The sequence below is a fragment of the Melanerpes formicivorus genome, unplaced genomic scaffold (genome assembly GCF_026170545.1).
Source record: "Melanerpes formicivorus ecotype bairdi unplaced genomic scaffold, bMelFor1.0.p_v2 SCAF_35, whole genome shotgun sequence".
Taxonomy (NCBI): domain Eukaryota; kingdom Metazoa; phylum Chordata; class Aves; order Piciformes; family Picidae; genus Melanerpes; species Melanerpes formicivorus.
Window position 1 is genome coordinate 4,022,283 of NW_027142387.1, and position 21,238 is coordinate 4,043,520.

The following is a 21,238-nucleotide window of genomic DNA, read 5'->3' on the forward strand; positions in this document are numbered from 1 at the left end:
GTGGTATATGGGCCTGTTCTTGACCCACAGCAATACAGGACAATTCAACTTGCTTTGTCCACAACAGAAGAGTGTCACACCCTGTGTTTGCCTGGTTGGAGAATACAGCCACACCAACTATTAACTCTTACTCAACTTGCAGTACCCTATCAAGTTCTAACCTTCTGATTTTTTTGATGACCTGTTACTTCTTACACCTCTTACAAACAACAAGGTTCTCATAATTAAATGATTTACTTAACAACCTGGCCAGTGTTTCACCACACTAGGCTTTTAATTTGGCAGCACTTGTGTTGATTCAGTCCAACCAATGTGACCAGCAGCCAGTTTGTAGTACAGTGCTCTGTTACACAGAGGAGTGCCTACATGCTGCTAGGGAAAATTTGTAGCAATTCTCCCTTTCACATCTCATTTTTACATTCTCAAGCAGTGTTAAAGAGAATCTACAGCTTCTCTTGGCACATAAGTATGAAATGATACACATCAAGCAGCTGATTCTTATTCAAATTATGCTGTTTCCTACTAGAAAGCTTGGGTTATATTACCACAGCAAGTTACATGATGTCAGTAACCTTTCTGTTCTCAGTTTGGGTAGATAAACTTACACTGAGTAAACCAGAAGGAACGTATGTTAAAATCTACAAGCAAAAGTATAATCTAGTAGAGAATGTCAAAAGATGTTTTCTCTTTCTTTACTGATACAATTTCATTAAATAGAAATGTTTGACTGGTAGCCAAAAAATATTAATCTTTTGGAATGCAGAAGAGTATTGACTGCTACTCCTAGGCAAATGTTCCTCAAGCTTTCAGAGGATCAACAAGTGTTAGGAGGAGAAGTGATAACTACAGGCACTGCATATTTGATCTGATTTATTCCCATTCATCATCACAAAATGATGAAATATGCATCTCACAGCCCATAGGTATAGTGCATTTGGAGTCTAGTGGAAATTATTATCACTTCTTGGTCAAATATTTTCTCCTCTGGAAACTCTCCCAAGTGTCCTGCGACACACAAATATCCACAAAATCTCAGTGAATGACTCTTAGAAAACTTATACACCAAAAGAAAAAAAAAAAAGTTGTACCAGCAAGAATGTATTTTCATTTGCCCTATGTATGCCTTTGACATATGCAGTAGACAGTGGAACCCAACTCATAGTGCTCAGTTATAAGCAGTAGGAACACAGAGTTTACTGCTGTTGGTTTATGAAATGTAAAGGCACCTATTTTCTCTTTCTTATATGCTTCATTTATTTGTGACTAACATACACTGTGAGCTGAGCTTCCCACAGTGCTATTGTTCTGCAGTTTTTCCACCTGGGTTAAAATGTTTCCTTATATAATGCAGTAAGTCTTTTGGTCTCTAGTCTCTAGTTTGACACATTTCTGTTTTGAAGTGGGGGGTAAAAGTTAAGAAAATAAATTATTATCATTTCTTCTTGTTTGCAGTTCCCTTGTCAGTATCAGAAATGGTACAAATGACTCTGCAAAGCTACAGGAGGTAGGTGTCAGACACCATAGAGGTCTGTTATAAATTACTATTTCTTCCTTTTCTTTTTGACAAAAGAAGGAATTTTATTTCTTGTTCCTTTTTTTTTTTTTTTTCCTTCTCTCAAATTGACAGCAAGAGTGTTAATTCAAAAATCTACATATCCCTCTAGTCCTGCCAAGAATGTGAGCTGTTGGATAACCTGTAATGATTTAAAAAATCATCTGTTCAATATTTCCACTGTATATGAACATCTACTACTGATCTTGATAGGTATATGTAGGTAATGTTAAGCTTGGGCATAACAAAACTATGCCTTCGTAGCTACTGAGAAAGGTTGTCATGCTGCAGGATACTCTCTTTACAGTGAGCAGGCTCTGAAAGCGGTGATTCTCTGCAGATTAGCGGATACAAAGAAAAGGAGAAGTGAAGCGCGGAATTGTTCTCAGGTGCTACTCCCGCTGCTGCAACTCATTGTGCTTTGTCTCTCCAAAACTTTGTTAAGAGCAATTATATCTTTTGAAGTAGGTGGCTAGAGAAACCGTGCTCCCTAAAGGTTCCCCAAAGATTCGCCATCTGTCAAAATTCAGCCATTCTGCCACCTTTATAATTAGCATTTTCTGGTACCTCACACCTACGTTCTCACACCTACTGTAACATACTGTTCTTGAGAACAAGCATCTTGCCACACTCTCATGCCGGCTCTTCTTCTAAGGCACTGCTATTATGTATCATTATAAACCAAGACAAAATGCAAATGTTTACTCGAGGAAAAAAATCATAATGACATCCCAGAGGAGCACATGAGTAAACACATTTCATTGTTGTTCTTTCCCAACCAGGTCCCTGCAAGAGTTTTCAGAAAGTCCATTTATGTCAAGATGCAAGAGTCTCAGCTCTTCCCACTCACTCAGTGATGCACCCCAGAGGTTAGTTACTTCCATGTATTTCCAGCTGGGAGTACAAAGTATTAACACATCTAGGGATCAACAAACGTGAGTACAAATTTGAATATGCAGTCAAGGTCTTTAATTTGTGAGTGACATGTACTCATTTATTTTAAATAGATCAAAATAACTTTCTCAATCAGAAGAGGTGTCAGTTCTATGATGCTTTTGTATCAATAAAACCCCAAAACCTACCTGAAGGTACAGTGAACTCTGTATCTGCAGGAAGGTGAAAGGCTGTGAGGTCTGACAGCAGCTGCCGTATGCCTTATCTGCACTGTGTCTAGAGAGAAGGGAACCTGCAGAGCTGTGAACCTAAATCTTTTATTAATGTTCTTTTTGCTAACCTACCTAGATCCAATGCCATCAAATTATTCTGGGTGAAGAAATGTGTTAAATTCTTAACTGGTGACCAAAAATGAGTCCTTTCACTTAAGCAGCAGTCTCCACAAGAGGGGAGGAAAAGGCAAGAGAATTATTTAACAAAAACAATAGCATATGTGATAGTTACTGCAAGAGAAAAGTGGCAACAAGACAGTGGTGTAAATAGAATCATAGTATCATAGAACCAACAAGGTTGGAAAAGACCTCAAAAATCAAGTCCAACCTGTCATCCAAGACCTCATGACTACTAAACCATGGCACCAAATGTCACATCCAATCCCCTCTTGAACATCTCCAGGGATGGTGACTCTGCCCCCTCTCTGAGCAGCCCATTCTAATGGCTATCAACCCTCCCTGTGAAGAACTTTCTCCTCACCTCGAGCCTAAATAATCCTGATGTTTTCACCACAGCATCACTGAATGGCTGACATTCTGGGAAAAGGATCCGGTGGAGATTCTGCTTGATTTGGGGTTTGGTACAGAAGAACCTGATGTCTGCACTAAAATCCCTCCTCGGTTCCTGAGTGGTGCTTCTGTAGCAAAAGGGATCAATAACCGAGTTTTTTTGGAAGCTCAGAAGCAGCGGATGGATGTTGAGAGGCCAAACCTATATGGTAAGGAGAGACATTTTGGCAAAAGAGAAGTTTTAGCCATAAATAGCATAGGGACTGAGAGGATAGGGAAGAAGAGACTTATGAAAGAAAAAGGGACACGTGTTAAGGCGATCTAAAGGAAGCCTTTGTGACAATGGTAATTGCTAACATGACTAAAATACAGTACAGGTCTCCTCAGCTGAGGACTCTGATTTCTGTGCTGAACCTATCAGCTCGTAGCATTTTAAAATATAACTGCCCATCCCCTGTAAGGCCTTCCCCACTACTAAAGATTGTTGTTGGTATCACAAAGGCTTCAGAATTATCTCAGCCATACCACCAGCAACACATTAGTACGTACCCTCCATCCTTGGTGATGTAAGCCAAGACAGAGGATTTTGAACCCAGCCACTCCAGATGTGGGTTCTCAATCTCTTTTCCTGTTGTCTGGGAGCAACACTCTTCTCACAGGGAAATGTTAAGAGCAAATGACAAGATCTTAACTTTCCCTGACTAGGGCTGCCAGAGACTGTGCATCAGACACGCAACCCCCTAACCAGAGCTTAACAGTTTCATGGTTCAAAGATACCCTAAGATACAGCCGAGGATTGCATTTGAAGTGCAAAACAATTGCATAATTTAAAGCCTATAGTCTTGATTTTTATTCATTTAGATGGTTTCAGTTCTTCTTTTGTGTGGTTTGCAGTTGAGAAATGAATACGAGGTCCTCACCCTAAAGATATATCTGCATTAAAATAGCATTGTTAATTTGCTGGTATATCACCCATCTGAAAAGTCCATTTTTGACATCATTTCCCCTCATGTTTGCTGCACAGGATAACCAGATGGCTCCTGAAATCTTTTGTTTACTTAAGATGCTCAGTGAAACAGGATCTCACACATAGCCCATGAGTTCCTCTTTAGAATTACACCATGGAAGCAGTATGGATTGAATGAGAATTGAAACAGAAATGTCAGAGCATTACAGAAAATGTGTTTTTTCTCTCTTTTTTTATAGCAAACCCCATGCACACATTTCAATATTTACAGCAAACTGACACATCAAACAGGTTTCTCAGCTCTCACTTTCTTTTTCTCTCTGTAACTCCTCTGAGAGACACATCAGAGATAATCAGTATGAGTAGATGGTGGATGGAGACCTCAGGGAAGAAGGTAGAAAACTATAAGGGAATGAGAGCAGAGAAAGAGCCTCTGAGACAAGGAGGTTGCACAGGAAAGGTAGGCAGGGGTAAGTCAAGGTGTGAATTTAATGATGACTCCTGCAGTCATCCTCAATGGGAGGGAGCACCCTTAGTACATATTAATGACTTATCTTACTTCACTGCAGCTCCCCCATACAGATAAGGTTTGAATTTCTGTTTAAGTATGGTGTCCATCAAAGCTTATTATCTTGCTTTTGACAGTTTGGGAGGGGGTTTTCACACCATCTGCTTAGGTCTCCTGAGTACGTTCCTGGTTTGGGAACATTTAATCAAGAGAGGTGGGATTCATCCTTCGGAGATACTTACTCTTTTCACTGACTGCACATTTCCATATACGTGGTGGTTAACCTGGTTCACCACCCCAGATTTTGGGCATTTAGTTGGAGCACTCTCTTAAGGAGCTTAATCACTGTATCCCCATAACAAGTGAAGAGAGACAGGCAACTCCTGCAGATGATCATTCAGCCACCACTTAAAACACCTCTCAGACAGTCACTCTGTCTCAGTGACTGTTTTCTGCTGTCCTATTACTAGACATACTTCATGTAGATAACTATAGCACCCTATGTAATACCGAATTTAAGGAAGCAGAACAAAACAATTGATCATGAATTCATGATCAATTGGAAAAAATTGCAATTGCCTTGCAATTGCCTCTATTCTATTGAGGATTCATTAATCTTGTTCACAGTATGGCCATTTGCCATTTCAGATTAAGTTTCTTGCAAAAATTAGCCTACCTTTATGTGCTTTAGTATCTCACCTGTGCTACAGTTTCAGACTCTTTTGCTTCAAGTACTAAAGTGATCTTATCACCTCCTGCCTATTTGAGTCATGATTCTTGGGGAGCACACCTAGAAACTGAAGTGACTGCTTGCCTGGAGAGAAAGAGCCCATGAAGAAAAGCTGTCCCTAACATAATTTCTTCATAACCTTTGTATTCAATTCATTTCACATGAGTGAGGGTTATTTTTTATGTTATTCATTTGTTATTTCTCTTGCTATTGGTTTATTAGGTGTCTCAAGCTTTTTGAATTAATTCACAACAGCTAAGCAGTGTGTAAAACCTATTTAAAATTGCAGCAAGTTTGGTTCTGGTTCAAATCAGAAGGACTGGACTGCTCTGCTGCTGTCAGTCAAAGGAGATTAGCGCTTGGCATTTTTATGGCTTGATGTAGTGGGAGCCAGATGAAATTCTGAGGATAAAATGAACTTTACATGGAGAGCACATGGTAGCAAAATGGATGCACAAGATCAAAAATTATTTCTGACATCTCTGATATCCCAAACATACATGAGTGGAAAACATGTAACACTGTGTGCTGTGTGTACTGATAGACCAGATAGCTCCTTTAAACAACATCAGGTGAAACCTTTAACTGAGTCTTTAAAAGTGGCAGCTATGGCAACATTTTACTTCAGTAAATCAGGCAATGTCTGGAGCAAAGGAAAAAAAAAGGAGTGTTCTTGAGATCCAGTAGCTATCAGGAATTGTATGTCACAGTACTGGTCCCCTATGCAAAGCATAAACTCGGATCATTGTTAAATATCCTCTCGTTGCGTAATTGTCAGTGAAGCAGCATTACCAACAGCCCGCATGCAGACTGCGTGCAGGGAATTTGGCAGACAAATGGCAGCCAAGAAAGTTAGCATTTTGCCATCTACTGTCCTCAATGAATCTCTCAAGGTAAGAGGAGTCCTGTTGACATGCTCATTGCCTCAGGATAGGTACAGACACAATATGCAAGCAAACACATTGTGTTTCTTTGTATAAATAACTTCATAGTGTTGTAGTGATGGAAATCTCCAGAATCCCTTAGAGAAAACATTATTTGCTTCTCTTTAGTTGTTATGCCACAGAAAAAAAATGATCCAGCAATTACAGGAGGTTAGTACAATGGAAAAAAGTCTGGGAGCCTTTATATGATATCAGCTATGAGTTTCTAGGGGATCAGTATTCTGTTTTGTGCCTCTAAGAAATAGAGAGCGTAGCTTCTGTGGTCATTTTTTTATCAGTTAATGGCTGAATGCATTTTGCATTTATCCTGGACAGCTGCCATCTGTAAAAATTTGAGATCAGAGTTTTAATAACTTCATTCAAATGAATTTTAATAAGTGCTCAAAAATTTCATCCAAGTCTGGCCCAGCCAACCTGTGAATTTCAGGCTGGATTCTGTAACCTTTCTTACACAGAGCAGTATTCAGCTGCACTTGACCTGACAAATTCAGCATTGCATAAGTATTTGTCTAATATAAAGAACTATTCAGTGATCTGGCCTGAATGGGTCCTCTGGAATGATATGGGAAAACGTAGGCACTTCTGAATTAGTTGCTTAGTGTGCTCCTTGGCAATGACAAAAATCCTTGTACCTGATTATTTCAAGTTATATGTTTTAATAACCATGCTGCCTTCCATTCTTGCCAAATGTAAGAACGTTTTCGACAGCTGGAAGTACTTGACCACGTAACCAGTGCCCTTTCATCTTTGCTGACCAATGTCAACACTCAACAGACCAAAGCACAGAACACTGACAAGGATAAAAGCAGTCTCCTGGATGCTGCAAAGAGCAGACTTGCAGTAACACAAGCGAAGCAAAGGATTGGTCAACTCCTGAAGAGGGCTTCTCAGCAGACAATGCTCCTGAAACAGGACTTGCTGGCACCTGGGGAAATAAACTTGTGTGGCAGGAAAGAGCAACTGTATCCTTGTGCAGATATTGCTGAGAGGGGAGCAGTCCAGGCAGGTTTTTCTGCACCTATTACGTTGGACTGTCTCTCTCAGGAGCAAACCCTCAGAGAGATAGGTGCCTCGGCATGTCCCACATCCCAGCATCCACCGACTCCACTGGGGAAAGCCTGGAATTCATCACTCCTAGCTGCAAACGAACCTCTCCTTTCTCCTGTGTGTGAGGTGCCTGCCAAAGACAGACCAAGAAAAGAGTCACCTTTGCTTGTGACCCACACACTCAAAAATGTGGTTGGTCTAAATTGCAAGCTGCCAAACTCATTTGAAATGGAAGAGGTGAGGTGAATTTTTTGTGTATTGTGATATCAATATATGTCTCCACCTATACACCCATCCTTATGGTATGAATTTAGATTCTCTTTTTCAGGATGGAAGCTAGAGTAAATTATTTCAACAAACACCACACTGCAGTGTTATGGGGAAAACCAGTAGGATTTACACTACTCATTGGAGTTTTGATTATTTTAAATTGTCTTTGTGTTAGGATACTGTCAAAGAAATTGGCACTGAAGTTACTGAGGTAGAGTTCATTCCATCAGTACAATAGTGTACGATGCCAATGTGTTTTATGCAGTGCTAGATTGTGGATATTTTTTTTTTTTTTAATAGAAGGAAGTTGCAGGAATACTAATGCATATGGTAAAGGATATTTTTTTCAGATCCAGTCATTAACCAGGGTTGAGGCTTTTTTTTCCCCCCGTCTTCACCTTTTCCAAGATCATTTTCTGGTGTGTTCTTTCAGAAAGTTGCATCATAAAATTAACCTTGGTTTTATAGCAGCATTTGAAATATTTTATAGTTCTGTAAGCTGAGCATCTCCAAACCAGAATAACTCAGAATGGTAGCTTGTTCTCATATCCATTCTGTGAAGTCCATGATACTCAGTGCCCAGTACATTTTAGCAGCAGTGGATTGTCAGTGGGGGCTCAACATGAAATAGCAGACACTGATACTTGCCAGACACTTTCTTACATCTAGAATTGTTTTGTGAGCAGTAGTCTTGCTGGCCATACTACTACAGAAAAGGGGCTAAGGTAGAGTACTCTCCAATCATACAGACTACTGGGATCCATCAAGAATGAGGAAAACAAAGGAGTCCAAAAATTAGGTTCTATTGTAGGAATCAAAGAAAGGAGAAATGAGATGGTTGGCAGTTCTCTGAAAACATATGGGGAACACAAAGGAGCAGAAAATAGTAAGTGAATGGAAAAGATGGGAAGCTTATAAAAGTTTTCCAGTTTTTAAAGCATTGGTAAAGACCAGATGACATTCATTTCAGGGAAAGGACATTTGTTGTTTCAAGTCCTTCCAAATGTGTATTTTTTGGTGAAAGGTTTTGTGCAGCCCTCATGTCAGCAGAGCAGATTCAGGAATAATAGAAGTTAGAACTGTAGAATCATTACAGTTGGAAAAGACCTCTAAGATCAAGTCAAATTGTTACCCAGCACCACCATGTCCACTAAATGTAGGAAAGAGGGTGTCTTTTGGAGATCTTTAGCACAGCAAATTTATAGTCCTAAAGCAGCCCATGCCATTGCAAAGCACTTAGCATGCTGGACTTATGACTCTGACTAGAGGCTCACACAAAAGTGAGGACCCCGACAGAGCAGAAAATGCAAGATGATCTAAAACTCGATAGTTTAGTGTCTATGATAATTTGGTGAATGCTGTGTGTTCAGATTAGATGGGGTATTCTCTACCATATCATTAAGATGGTAAGAAACAGATAGTGGCTGAAACCATTAGGCCATCTAAATTGTTAATCTGGCAGTGGCCAGGACCAGATGTATAGGGACAAAATAGAAGGCACGTATGGAGTAATCCTCTTGTATCCTTCTAGGCTTTGAGAATGAGTCAGAGATGTCTCAAACTACACATTGCATGGAGGACACACCCAACATGCATGTCCATGTGTTACTTGTATCTGATATACCCCCTTCTCTATTAAGCTGTATCCTGAAGGAGTTTATGCAGCACCATGACATGATGCTTGATGATCCACTTGATACTATGAAAAAGTCAAATGAGTCTTTATTCCTAGAGGAAAAATTCTGACCTTACACACAATCTTTGGCAAGAATTTGCCTCCATATGGTTACATTTCCTGGGGCTTCTTCTAAGTCATATTTTCTTTCCTAGGGACATTTCTCTGCGGCTGTCCAAACAAGACTGTTAGTATATTTAAATGTTAGGAATTTTCATGTATTGATTACTTTGAACAAGGTTGGAAAGGTTCTGAGACTAGATCCTTTATGACAAGAACAAATATTTTAAAGGGGAGACAGCCAAAAAGGAACTATCTTAAAGATAATATGTTTTCACTTTGAAATGTCCAGATTTTTTTTGCTTGTTTATTTTTACACTTAACCATCCTTATAATAAGTTATGCACTCAAAATCAAATCATTACTATCACTAAGAATTTTTCCTCCTCTCTTCAGATTCAGAGTTTTGAGGATGAAACTTTAACTGGAAATGCTACTGACATCACTTCAGGTGAGTGCTAAGAAAAAGATAATTTGGCCACTTTTGTGTTCCTAGGTAGCTGCTTCTATAGCTTATCCTAACAATACGTCTTCCCTCTCTGCTCCAATCACCTCTGGCATTTGGAAGCTTTACTCTAGATATGGCAATCTAGATGACATGAATTGCTGAATCACAGGACTGTAAAACCCACTCATCTTGTCAGGTAGACATCAGTGTACATGAGAAGGGTACCTCACATACACAGCTCTGAGTGTGCAGGGTCCCTGTATGATGATTTGGGCAGACCTCTCTACTCTTCCAAATGACTTCAGAGCTATGGTCCTGCTCAGCAAATTATTTGCCTGACTCAGAACACCTCTTATCCATCAACTCTCAAATCATAGTAGATAAGTCAATCAGGAGTCTGGAGTTAGTAGCTCTGCAGCCACTCTGTATCAGACTCAACCAGGACAGTGCAATCAAGACATTCTGGTGGCAGCATGGCCTCCATGCCATCATCTGAGTCTCACGTATCCCATAGACTATCACCACACAAGCAGACGTAGCATTGAATTGTGTTAGAAAGTAAGTTATTTGAGGAGTCTATAAAAGGATTAAAAGCAAAGCTGTTAGACCAGATGTTATGCTGCCATTTGGGGCAATCTGAGTTTGGATCTGGAGAAATGTTTGCTGTCAGGGATGGCTGTGCTGGGAAAATGGCTGGTCAGCCTCCAGAGCAGAAAGTGCTTGGCCTTGCTCTCTAGGGAATCCTTGCTAATCAGTGCTTAAAGCAGGACTGGCAGTTGGTTTATTTTTCAAATGGGACAGAAATTTAATGTGAAAACACTAATAAGTAACAAGAATCAGGCAACAGTTACAGAATCACAGAATGATAGGAGTTGGAAGGGATCTCTGGACCTTTAGTCCAATTATACTGCCAGAGCAGGTTTACCTAGAGCAGGTTTCAACTGACAAAGGGGGAAGTTTGGTGAGCCCTCACCTTTTGAGGGGAATATATCAGTTTTGGGGAGCCAACACAAATAATTAAGCAACCCAAGTTCACATACAAGTATAAAAAAAATAATTCAGATATCTACTAGTGTTGGTCATGCATGGATGCCATTTTCTTGTGACAGCTGGATCATGAGCCTGTTGAAGGTTCTGGCCTAAGTCCCATTTAATTCTTTGAGGCCAGTGTTTCCATCAAAGTGTTTGAGATTTTCTTGGTAAATGTCAGAGCTGAGTAAGATGGTGGAGTAAAATATGAATTCCTCAGTTCCAGAAGGTTTATTTTTGTTTTCAAATTATCTGCAAGCATACATTTTCTTTTTTGCTAGGGTCTTTTTAAACTGTGTAATACCTTATGGCATTCAACTGTTCTTGCCGGGTCTAGCAGGCTTGTATGTGTCCAATCTGCCAACGTGTAGCTCCAGCAACTGTGGGGGCTTCATGTCAGGTCCTTGTTGCTATTCAGAGTGTATGATTTGTCACCTGAGTTACAGGAAGCTGCTTTGAATTATTATTTTTTCTGATGAATGTCTTGATCTTCATGAACAAAGGACCCACCCCCATACCAATAGTCTTCCTCTAGTCCTGGGGACTAGAGCAGTGAAAAACACCATTTGGACAAACATTCAGTGAGAAATTAACAACAACAACAAAAAAGATAATGTGGACATAACTCAGTGAGGCAAAAAAATAAAAACATAATGACAGACCCACAAATTTTTTTTTTCCCTTTCTTTGTCCAACTCTTTAAAATAATGACTGTGCTATTTAATGATGAAGGGTGTTAGTTAAAGGATTTAGCAGATTCTAAAAGGTACAAGTTATAAGGTGAGCAGAAATAAATAACTATATGCTCTGAACACCCTTTTAAAACACAGGAACAAGTATCTATTTAGTAGTAGTTTCATGACAGAAAATGCAGAAAAGTAATGATTTTTTTTTAACTCTGGCAAGACCATCATCCACTTAAGTGATCAATAAAAATCATACAAGTAAACTAAACTCATTTAAGATTTATGCCTTTGGTTCCCTTTGCAGAACCATAATACTACTTTAGAGCTTTTTGTTTCAAATTGACATGTCTCCCTCTATCTTCCTCTGTTCTTTTAGCACCACTGATTCTTGGCCTAAACTTAAAATGGAGATGTCTAGCTTTTTTTCATGTTCGTTCTCTTTTTCCCACTGTTTTTGACTGACCTACCCCTCCATAGACATTGGAGTATTATTGTGATTTCAACTTACTGTGCATCATGGAAACAGTCTAAAAATTGCCATTTCTGAACATAATATTGTTAGCAGTGAATAATGCCTATCACTTAAGAAGGTTCCTACCAAATTCAGCAGAATATGGATCAGACCCATAACCAGGGGTCCTCAAAACAGAAGCAAGAGGGAAACAGAGGGAAGCCAGGAGCCTACACAATGAAGGCTCAGCTCCCAGAAGAGCATGCCTGAATTCAGACTTGGCTTCCAAGTTCCCTGGGGCACAGGCTGCCCATCTTTCAAGGTTCATGCAGTGCCTGATACCATAAGTGTCCTCTCTCATTTGGTTGTGGGCTCTGCTGGAAGGGGTATGAGTGATGATGATGTGAGAGCCTGACATGACCCTGCTGAAATGGGAGCTCACCTGAGTGGGAAAGTGCGAGGTGCTCACTATGAAAAGAAATAGAGATAGATAGGAGCAGGCTGCTTTGCCTAGATGGAACATATTAGAGCTAAGTGACTTATGGAAGTACTTGTCCCTGTAGTATTGTCCCTTGGCTCTGTAGCCTGGCCTCAATTTTAGTCCAATTGCTTAATTTTCTACACTCCCCATGAAAGCCAATTCCCTGGCTGCTGTGTGTCTTCTTTATATTTCTCCATAATGTAGATTCTGGCTGTTTAACTGCAGTAGGCTTTATGATAAGGCTTTTTTTCCCTCTCTCTTGGCAGAATCCTGAGACTTAATTTTAAAAGACGCTCAAACCCCCAAACATCCCTGAATGACTTACAGGGAAAGCAGAGTGTTTTCTAACTCTGTTTTAAAAAATATTACAATCTTTTTTATTAGGCAATTTTATCATTGTTATAAATAAGTAATTGTACTGGGGAGAAGGGATAATCCTTATTTAATTAAATTCATCTATACTCCCAGGTTGGCAGCAACCAGACATATGTGAGACTAATACCCACAGCCTGCCTGTATGCATGTGCAATTAAAAATTCACTCTACAGTAGCACTGGCAGTTTAGTGTTGCTTTTGGCATTTACAAATTCTTTTATTTTGTGACTTTTTTTTTACCATACACATATGCTGGAGCAGATGTTGCTTATTTGTTGTTTATTCAAATCTGTAGGCTCTGGCAGCTAACTCCATTGTTCTGTAATGAAGCTTTATTCACTGTCCTGTATTAGGACCCAGCAAATGCATGACAGGCAGAGTTAGCTCTCAGCAGGAACTACAGTTATTGTCCTTACTTATTGGCTGTTTATATTCTAAAGCTCACAGTTGAGAAAGCTGGCTGGGCAGAGTAAGGGGCTGGGGATGCTGTGTGCAGAGGAAAATTACTTGACTCCAGTCACTGTATCTTTGCCCTGATGAGGTGCAGGCTTGCATGTAAACTCATCTGTTGCAGGGATTTCACATTCAGCACTTGAAAAATAGAGCTGTTCTTCCCTTCCACCCCCTCTTCCACCTTGTTCTCCCCCCCCACCCCTGCTGCTCTTCCCTTTTTCAATTAGCCTCTGCAAAGCTTTGGGTTTAACTAAAGGATGTTTCAATGTTGCTCACCCCCGTTAACTCAGCACGTGCTTGAAAATTCATTAGCAGTAACATCTATTAGTGAAGTTGGTGTTATTTTGGTAGGTGTTGTAGCCAACCATTCCCCCTTACTTCTTATTTACTTCCCTGTCCCTCTGGAGGGCAACCACCCACCCAAAAGGCAGGAATTCCCACACGGTATTGACCCAAGCAGACGCATTGCTCCTGGGCACTCAAGTGCCAACAGAAAGGCATTAGCCTGCTGGAAAAGCCCTCAGTAGCCCAAGAGGCAATCAATCAGGGAAGTAACCATCTCCATCTGGCTCACTGTGACATGGTAGCTCACTACCAAAGCACTTGTGATTCATCTTGTCCCAATGAGTGGTGCCAGGGACTGCAAACACCCAGTTTTTGTGGCAGCTGGGAACGTCCTAGCTTCCCCACACGCTGAGCTAACACATTAGCTCCTGTGACTTATCAAGTAGCAATTCTTTCAATTATCACACCTTCACTCCTCCTACTCACCAACTCCTCTGATGGTTTGGCACCATGGGAATATTCACAGAATGCAATTGGTATTTCTTTTACTTGACTGAGTGCCAAGAACGTGAATTCTCTTTATTATCCATTATCCATTGTAACGTCTGCCTGCAATTGAAGGAGCAATGTCTTCAGAAGTGCAAGAAGAAAAGACACTTATAATTCCTGTGGTTCCAAGAGTACAGGATTTTCTCTCTATAGATTGAGTATTAAGAAATGGCATCTATTACATATTTTATTTCAGTACTGTGTATTTAACACCATTATTCTTTATGTATAACATAGCATACTTAAAAACGAAAGTACAGATTAAAGGGAAGGGAAAGGCAAAAGAGGGCCAAAAGGAAGATTTGCTAAAGGTACAGACAAAATCAGGAGCTGAACTTAAAAATATCTTAGAGCTACTCTTGTGTTGATACTGCCTGACATTTATGTTAAATTTTGCCATTGGTTAATTGTCACATACAGTCCTCCTTTCATAAAACAAGATGCATAATAGATCCATAATAGATGGATCCCAGTTTTATCTTCTACATGTGACCTGGTACAAAGGAGATTTCCACCTCCTCCAGCTGATTTGGGTTGCCTCCATGTGTTTTATGATGTTGCAGCCCATCTTTCCCATCTTTTGTGAAGGCCTCCTTTCCCATTTCTTACATAAGGGATCTGTAAGTGAAAGTAAGAGGACGTAATATTTCAATGCATTTTGTAACCTGAAGAAGTCTGTAGTGAAAATCTTGTGGTCCCAGAAACAAGCAGAGACCGAGAGAAAAGAGCAAAGTGAAAAGTAAAGCATTGTGGAGTGATGAATCTTCAAACCTTCCTGCATCTTTTTCCTTCCAGAGACAGGGAAAAGTTGTTTGATTCTCTCACAGAAGTTGTCCTCGAAAGATAATATGCTTCTGCAACACTTGAGAGTACCGTGGCTGGTTTACTTTGCCACAGTCTTCCTTGATATATCTCACATACATACATGTGTCTAAGTTCAGCAACAGATACAAAAGTGAAGACCCAGGAGGTGGTGAGGCCATGTTCATCAGTATAGAAACTAGATGAGCAGCAAAGGGAAAAACGTCTGGCCAATTTTTTAAATGGCTTCTGAGAGGTCATGCCATCTGCTAATGATGCCAAGACACACTGCCTAAAGTCCTTGGGTCTAAGCAGTTATTCCAAGAGCTTTGCAGGACTGCATTGAGTACATTCCTAAAAGTCATTTCTCATTGATAACATTTCATTGCATGTATGTGTCACATTTTAGGTTCTACTGCAGTAGACTGATTCATCCTAGTAGGAAAAGTTACACACACACCCTGCATACTTAAGGCATATGGTCCAGTGGAAGCTACAAAATCTGATGTTGTTGAAATCTTAGGGAGCGGGGAAGTAGTAAAATACCTCAAGAATCTAAGAGAACAACCAAATACTTAAGAATCATTGGTTTAGATTAACAGTGGTAGCCTTTTAAACAACAAAAAAAATAATTCTGAAATGAAATCTAGTTGTGCTAAAATTGTGCTGAGAACTTGAAAAGTCTTTTCTAGTATTTCCTTGTTTGCCTGTTCTTCCCATGCCCTCAACAGAACATCCAAGCCTTTCCTGTGCAGTCATGGACCCCCATGTTGCTTTACTGATTGTTCCAGTTGGCAGCCTGACCCTTTGAACCTTGCTGCAAAATTTAAAACACCAACCTCATGTCCATCTTAGGCTGGGAGGAAGCTTTGTGGGAACATAGATGCTTTTTTTCATGACACTGCACTGCTTTGACATGGCTGCTGTTAGGGGGTTGATTCACCTCATTGTTAGTGAGACCCATGATGTTATCCTAGGTGTATTTTTATGTTCTAGAGAACTCTGATTTCTTCATGGATGAGAAACATGATTCTTATTTCACAGATCTTCTACATGCATAAACAAACAAACAAACAAACAAAAAAGAACTAAAAAGTATCTCTACCCTTAATTTGATGAAGAGGTGAACATAGTGATGAAGGATGAGGAAAAGAATGAGGTACTCACCATCCTCTTTGCTTCAGTTTAGGTTGAATATTAGAAGAAACTTCACCAAAAGGGTTCTCAAACACTGGAATAGGCTCCCCAGGGAGGTGGTTGAATCTCCATCCCTGGAGGTATTTAAAAGACACCACCACAGAGATGTGGTGCTGAGAGACATAATTTAACACCACACTTGGTAGGGTTACATAACAGACTCAATGGCCTTACAGATCTTTTCCAACCAAAACAATTCTATGACTCTATACTTGTCAACTACTGACCAATACTTAGAATTTCTTCTTGGGAAAATTTCTCTGACAAAGAGAAGCAAGTTTACTAAGCCTGACACACAGTTTAATGTCTATTACCATGGAAATAAAGCTAGCTGTTGATCTCTACAAAGGAACACCCTAAAACCTGATACCTGTTCTGGCCTCCCAATTGTTTTGGGCACTGCTGATAGGGTGGAAGCTTCAGGGCCTAGCAAGAACATAGGGTTTTTTCATTCATTTTTCTCAGAGATCTCTGAAAGCATTGCTGGAAGCCATCCTCCCTTTTGTAAGGTGCTCTCTGTTGCAGAGAGCCCTACGAGGCTCCCTGTGATTGCCTGGTTTTTATTCATTATCTCTGTGCAGCTGCTACTGGGAGAAGTTGTGATGTAATGTGATCTACAGTGTAGGCTGATGACATTCAGCTCTACCTCTCATTTTCATCAGAAGCAGACACAACCATCACCCGTCTCTCCCGACATTTGGCAGCAGCACGAATCTGAATTAATGACAGTTGGCTGAAGCTCAGTTGAAATAAGATGGAAGTGATACTGACTCTCAAGGAAAAGTAGGAGGAGGACCTGGCAAAGTTTGAAGCTGTTTCATCAGCTGAGGGAAGATAAAAGACCATTGTCAAAGTGACTGCAATTTCAGGTTTTGACTAGATTCATCACTACTCCTAACCTCCCAGACTGCAGAAGCATCATTTATCACAGAGAACTGCCTACAGTGTTCTCTCTTTTCCTGTCAAATTCAGCTCTTAGATCACTCATTTATCCTTTTACCATTTCTAGGGCAGTGTGTTCTTGTGTAGGACAGGCAGGAGACGAGGGGAAGCTCTGCCTGGCAGGGAAGGCAGCCGCCTGGCTCCTGAGCATGGCACTTTGCAGGGGTGTGTTTGCCGCTCTCAGCAGCAGCGTGGGAGATTCACGATGTTGCTCTCTGTTGCCAAACCTGATGTGACCTCTCTCCCCAGCTACTTTAAATGCTTCCCATTGCTCCACCCAACCTATTAAAGCAGGTTTCTAGAGTTCTAGAGCAAATTGTATTTGGGATATTCTTGCAACATGATCTAGATCTTTAGCAGGGGGTTGGATTAAGTAATGCCTGGAGGTTCCTTCTGACCCCTACCATTCTGTGATTCTGTGAAAGGGGACAAAGATGGAAATTTCTGGATGGTGAACCTCTGACACTAATGCCCACAGATGTCAGTTCTGAACCTCTCTAGCGAGGTAGAGAGTGGTTTACTAGTGCAGGAAATTACATCCTTTTCAGTGACATACAAGGTAGAGAGCATGTTTCTTTTCCTGCCTATATTCATCTCTAACCATAGAATCATAGAATCATTTCAGTTGATTTGGGTAAGGAGGAGAGGAAAGCAACATTACCCCCAAAAAAATTACTAATAGAACTGGTTTGATTTTTCTTTAATGTGAGCAGCTTTACAGACTATTACCAGCTAATTCAGTTCTTCTCCAAAGCTTCCTTCTACACACCAGCTCAGGACAACCTGTAATGTAAGAGAGTGAGGAGGGAGCCAACCCACCCACCCGCCCCCCCACCCGCCCCAGGCATTTCACAGGGAAGTATATTTATACCTGCTGTCGTGGTGCTGACTGGAATGCGCAGCAGATGTACTGAAGCTCGTTTTAAACCAGTAAATATGTGCACCAGCTTTAAAGCACGCTAGCATGTCGTGCAGGTACCAGTGACAGACTAGCCCCAGCATCAGGGAGCTGACTGGGTACCCTCTCACCCTGCTTTTCAGACAGGTTTTGAAACCTGGCAGTGCTCCAGGATGCTGTGTTCTGCCTGCCAGCCGTGCTGTGCCATGAGCACTCTAGACATAACCGTACCATACACTGAATCTTCAGCCAAAAACTTGGTGCAAAACTGCCTTGTCTTCCTCGGGTGTTCTGGGGGAGGGCTGAAGCTGAATGCTTTCACGACAGATGTAGATTTTCTACCTAGCTGTTTCTGTCATGCTCTGGGCCAGCAACATTTGTGTCTTTAATGCTCCATGACCTGTTTCCCTCAAGTGCTTAGGGTTGATATCTGGGGAGCGTCTAGGACAATGTCCTCCCAGGGGGGTATAGGAACCCAGAGCTCTGCAGGGAGCCCGGACCTGGGCAAGGTGGGGGAAGACAACACAGGAGGATGTGAAGCATGGTGTGTGCACTCCCAGTGCCCCTAGAGCTATGCACGTGTCTCCTGCTAATTATGGCTCTGACAGCCATGCCCCGGTGGTAACTGTGCAAAAACTGCAGGCTGAACATGGAGATCATATAATGGGTTGGGTTGGAAGGTACCTTTAAAGGGCATCTAGTCCAAGCCCCCTGCAGTGAACAGGGACACCTTTAACTATATCACGTTGCTCAAAGCCCCATTCAACCTGACTTTGAAGCAATATATCAGTAGTTGTCACTTGACATACATGCCCATCACCTTTCATCCCTCCTGTCCCTGTCATAATTCCTCAGGTGCAACATGCACGCACTCATGTCCCACCTGAGGGACATTCATAGGGTCTGCAGGGCTTTCCCTCCTTGCTCACAGTGAGTCTGGCTTCACTCCAAGAAAAACTATACCTGAAGTCTTCCATATGCCGGTTGTAGCCACAGCGGTGGGGAGAAGAACAGTGCAGGCTGAATGAGGGATGGGGAAAAGTGGGGTTTGGCAAGCAGAAGGAAATAGCTCATAGAAGCCAGATTTTGTTCATCCAGTAAGTTCTTCTGGGCATAGTCTGCTCTTTTGTTCCATTTACACAGCACCTACTAGCATGGTGGAACACAATTAATAATAGAGATTGCTTTGTGCAAAGGGTTTTTTTAACTATTCTCTTCACCCAGTCACACAGTGTAAGCTGACTGTCACGAAATTCCCCTTCAGTGCAAAGGAAGCAGCAGATAGGCAAATTTTAGAGCTGCACTTGGTTTTGAATAATAGCAGTTTTTGCTGCAGCTGGTGCATTTTGGAGTGTATTATTTGCTTTCAAGTAAGAGAACTGTTCTAATAAGATCCTTTATATGATTTCTGTTGTAATGTCATTGAAAAATAATATTTGCAGAAGGACATGGATAGAAATTGTGGTTTGTCTGGGGCTTGGGAAACACAACCTGTGGTTTATGTGCTGCTGCCATCTCCTGATTGTTCTCCTGAAATGCAGCACAAACCTGAGAACTGGGCAGCAGCCCTGACCCAGTGACAACCAGTGCTGGACTGATGTCTCTAACAGGCAAGTTGTAGACCTGTGTGTTGGGTTTGGATAGAAAACATAAATTAGATCTCAGTTTGCTTGCTCATGGCCATTTCTGCAATGTGGAAAGTGAATTGGTGCTACAGAAGTTGTACAGATGAGAGAGAGAGAGATACATACATATACACATAAAAGAATGGACTTTTCCTTTGAGTGGCACTAAATGAAATGTTTATGCTTATAGTTAACAGTCATTAGTTGGTACAATTGCCTATGGGGGAGCTACTTCTTGGATTATGAAAAATGGAGGTGGTTGAGGCCCTGTCCCTGGAGGTGTTTAAGACCAGGCTGGATGAGGCTCTGGCCAGCCTGATCTAGTGCGGAGTGTCCCTGCCCATGGTGGGGGCGTTGAAACTAGATGATCCTTGTGGTCCCTTCCAACCCTGACTGATACTATGATACTATGATACTGGGAATTAACAAAATTTGTGGAATTCTTACATAGGAGCAGGTCAGGAGGAGGGCTATGAAAGAGACTGGGGCATTGGAGCACCTCTGCTGTGAGGACAGGATGAGGGAACTGGGGGCGTTCAGGCTGGAGAAGGCTCTGGGGAGACATATAGCAGCCTTACAGTACCTGAAGGGAGCCTACAAGAATGATGGGGGAAAACTGTTTACAATAGGATGAAGGGCAATGGCTTGAAATTAGAGTAGATTGGATATTAGGAAAAAGTTCTTTATAATGACGTGGTTGAGCACTGGAACAGGTCACTCAGAGAGGTGATTGAGGCCCCATCCCTTGAGATACTCAAGGTAAGACTCAGTGGGGTTCTGGGAAACCAGATCTAGTTCAGGATGCCCCTGCTCACTGCAGCAGGATTGGACTAGATGGCCTTTAGAAGGCCTTTCCAATCCAGATCATTCTATAATTCTATGATTACTTTTTTTTCACATATATGGGAATTGATATGTATAACCACACTTCTTTTTCCAAAATGCTGAAAGTTGCACAAAATCATCTCTTCTGGTGCAGTAGGGTTGAGTGAGCTTCAGAAAGTCTACTGGCCTGGATAACGGCACCTTTTTTAAAAGGGCTCTTTGTGGTTCAGGCAGAAGATACCTATTTTCAGTGCAGTTTTAGTATCTCAGCATCCATATCAGGGAGGATTATACATAAAAATTGGTGGTGCCTATTCTCTGATTACCAGAGCTGCAGCAGCTCTCTCGTCACAGGACTCGACCATCTGTAACTGTGCCATGCAGATGACGTATTTGCCTAACATGCAGCCTGTGCACATCCTGCACCATCCTTTTGTCTGGTGCCACAGGCAAAGCAGTGTTGTTGAGGATAACTTATTGATTTAGCATTTTGAAGAGCAGGAGGAGATAGTGAAATGTTTAAATGGGAAGAATCCTGTGAGCTACTTAAAGTGAGCCCGTTTCTATTTTGAAGGTACTATTTGAAAATGTATTTTTGAAAATCCTTTTTTGTCATGTAAGAGTGAAAATCTGTGTTGGAGAATCTTCCACATACTGCTGCTAGAGCTGTAGTGTTAAGCAGCTTTGGTGGACCAAGTGGTTTTAGTATTTGAGAAGCAAACCGCAAAACATTTGAAATGTAATGAAATATCTGTTTACTCCTG

At 41.2% G+C, this 21,238-nt stretch overlaps 1 protein-coding gene across 2 annotated transcripts in view; it reads left to right on the forward strand.

Moving 5' to 3' along the window:
• ITPRID1 (ITPR interacting domain containing 1) overlaps window positions 1–21,238 on the forward strand; it is a 43,637-nt gene that overhangs the window by 7,369 nt on the left and 15,030 nt on the right. The window contains exons 3-7 of one of the 2 annotated variants that reach the window (XM_068156892.1): window positions 1,453–1,504; window positions 2,335–2,421; window positions 3,235–3,437; window positions 7,072–7,661; window positions 9,826–9,880. In XM_068156892.1, the coding sequence (XP_068012993.1) occupies window positions 1,473–1,504; window positions 2,335–2,421; window positions 3,235–3,437; window positions 7,072–7,661; window positions 9,826–9,880 (967 nt within the window). In that variant the 5' untranslated portion in view covers window positions 1,453–1,472. Of the gene's footprint in view, window positions 1–1,452; window positions 1,505–2,334; window positions 2,422–3,234; window positions 3,438–7,071; window positions 7,662–9,825; window positions 9,881–21,238 lie in introns of those variants that run through there. The other variant, XM_068156893.1, reaches the window with a different exon arrangement.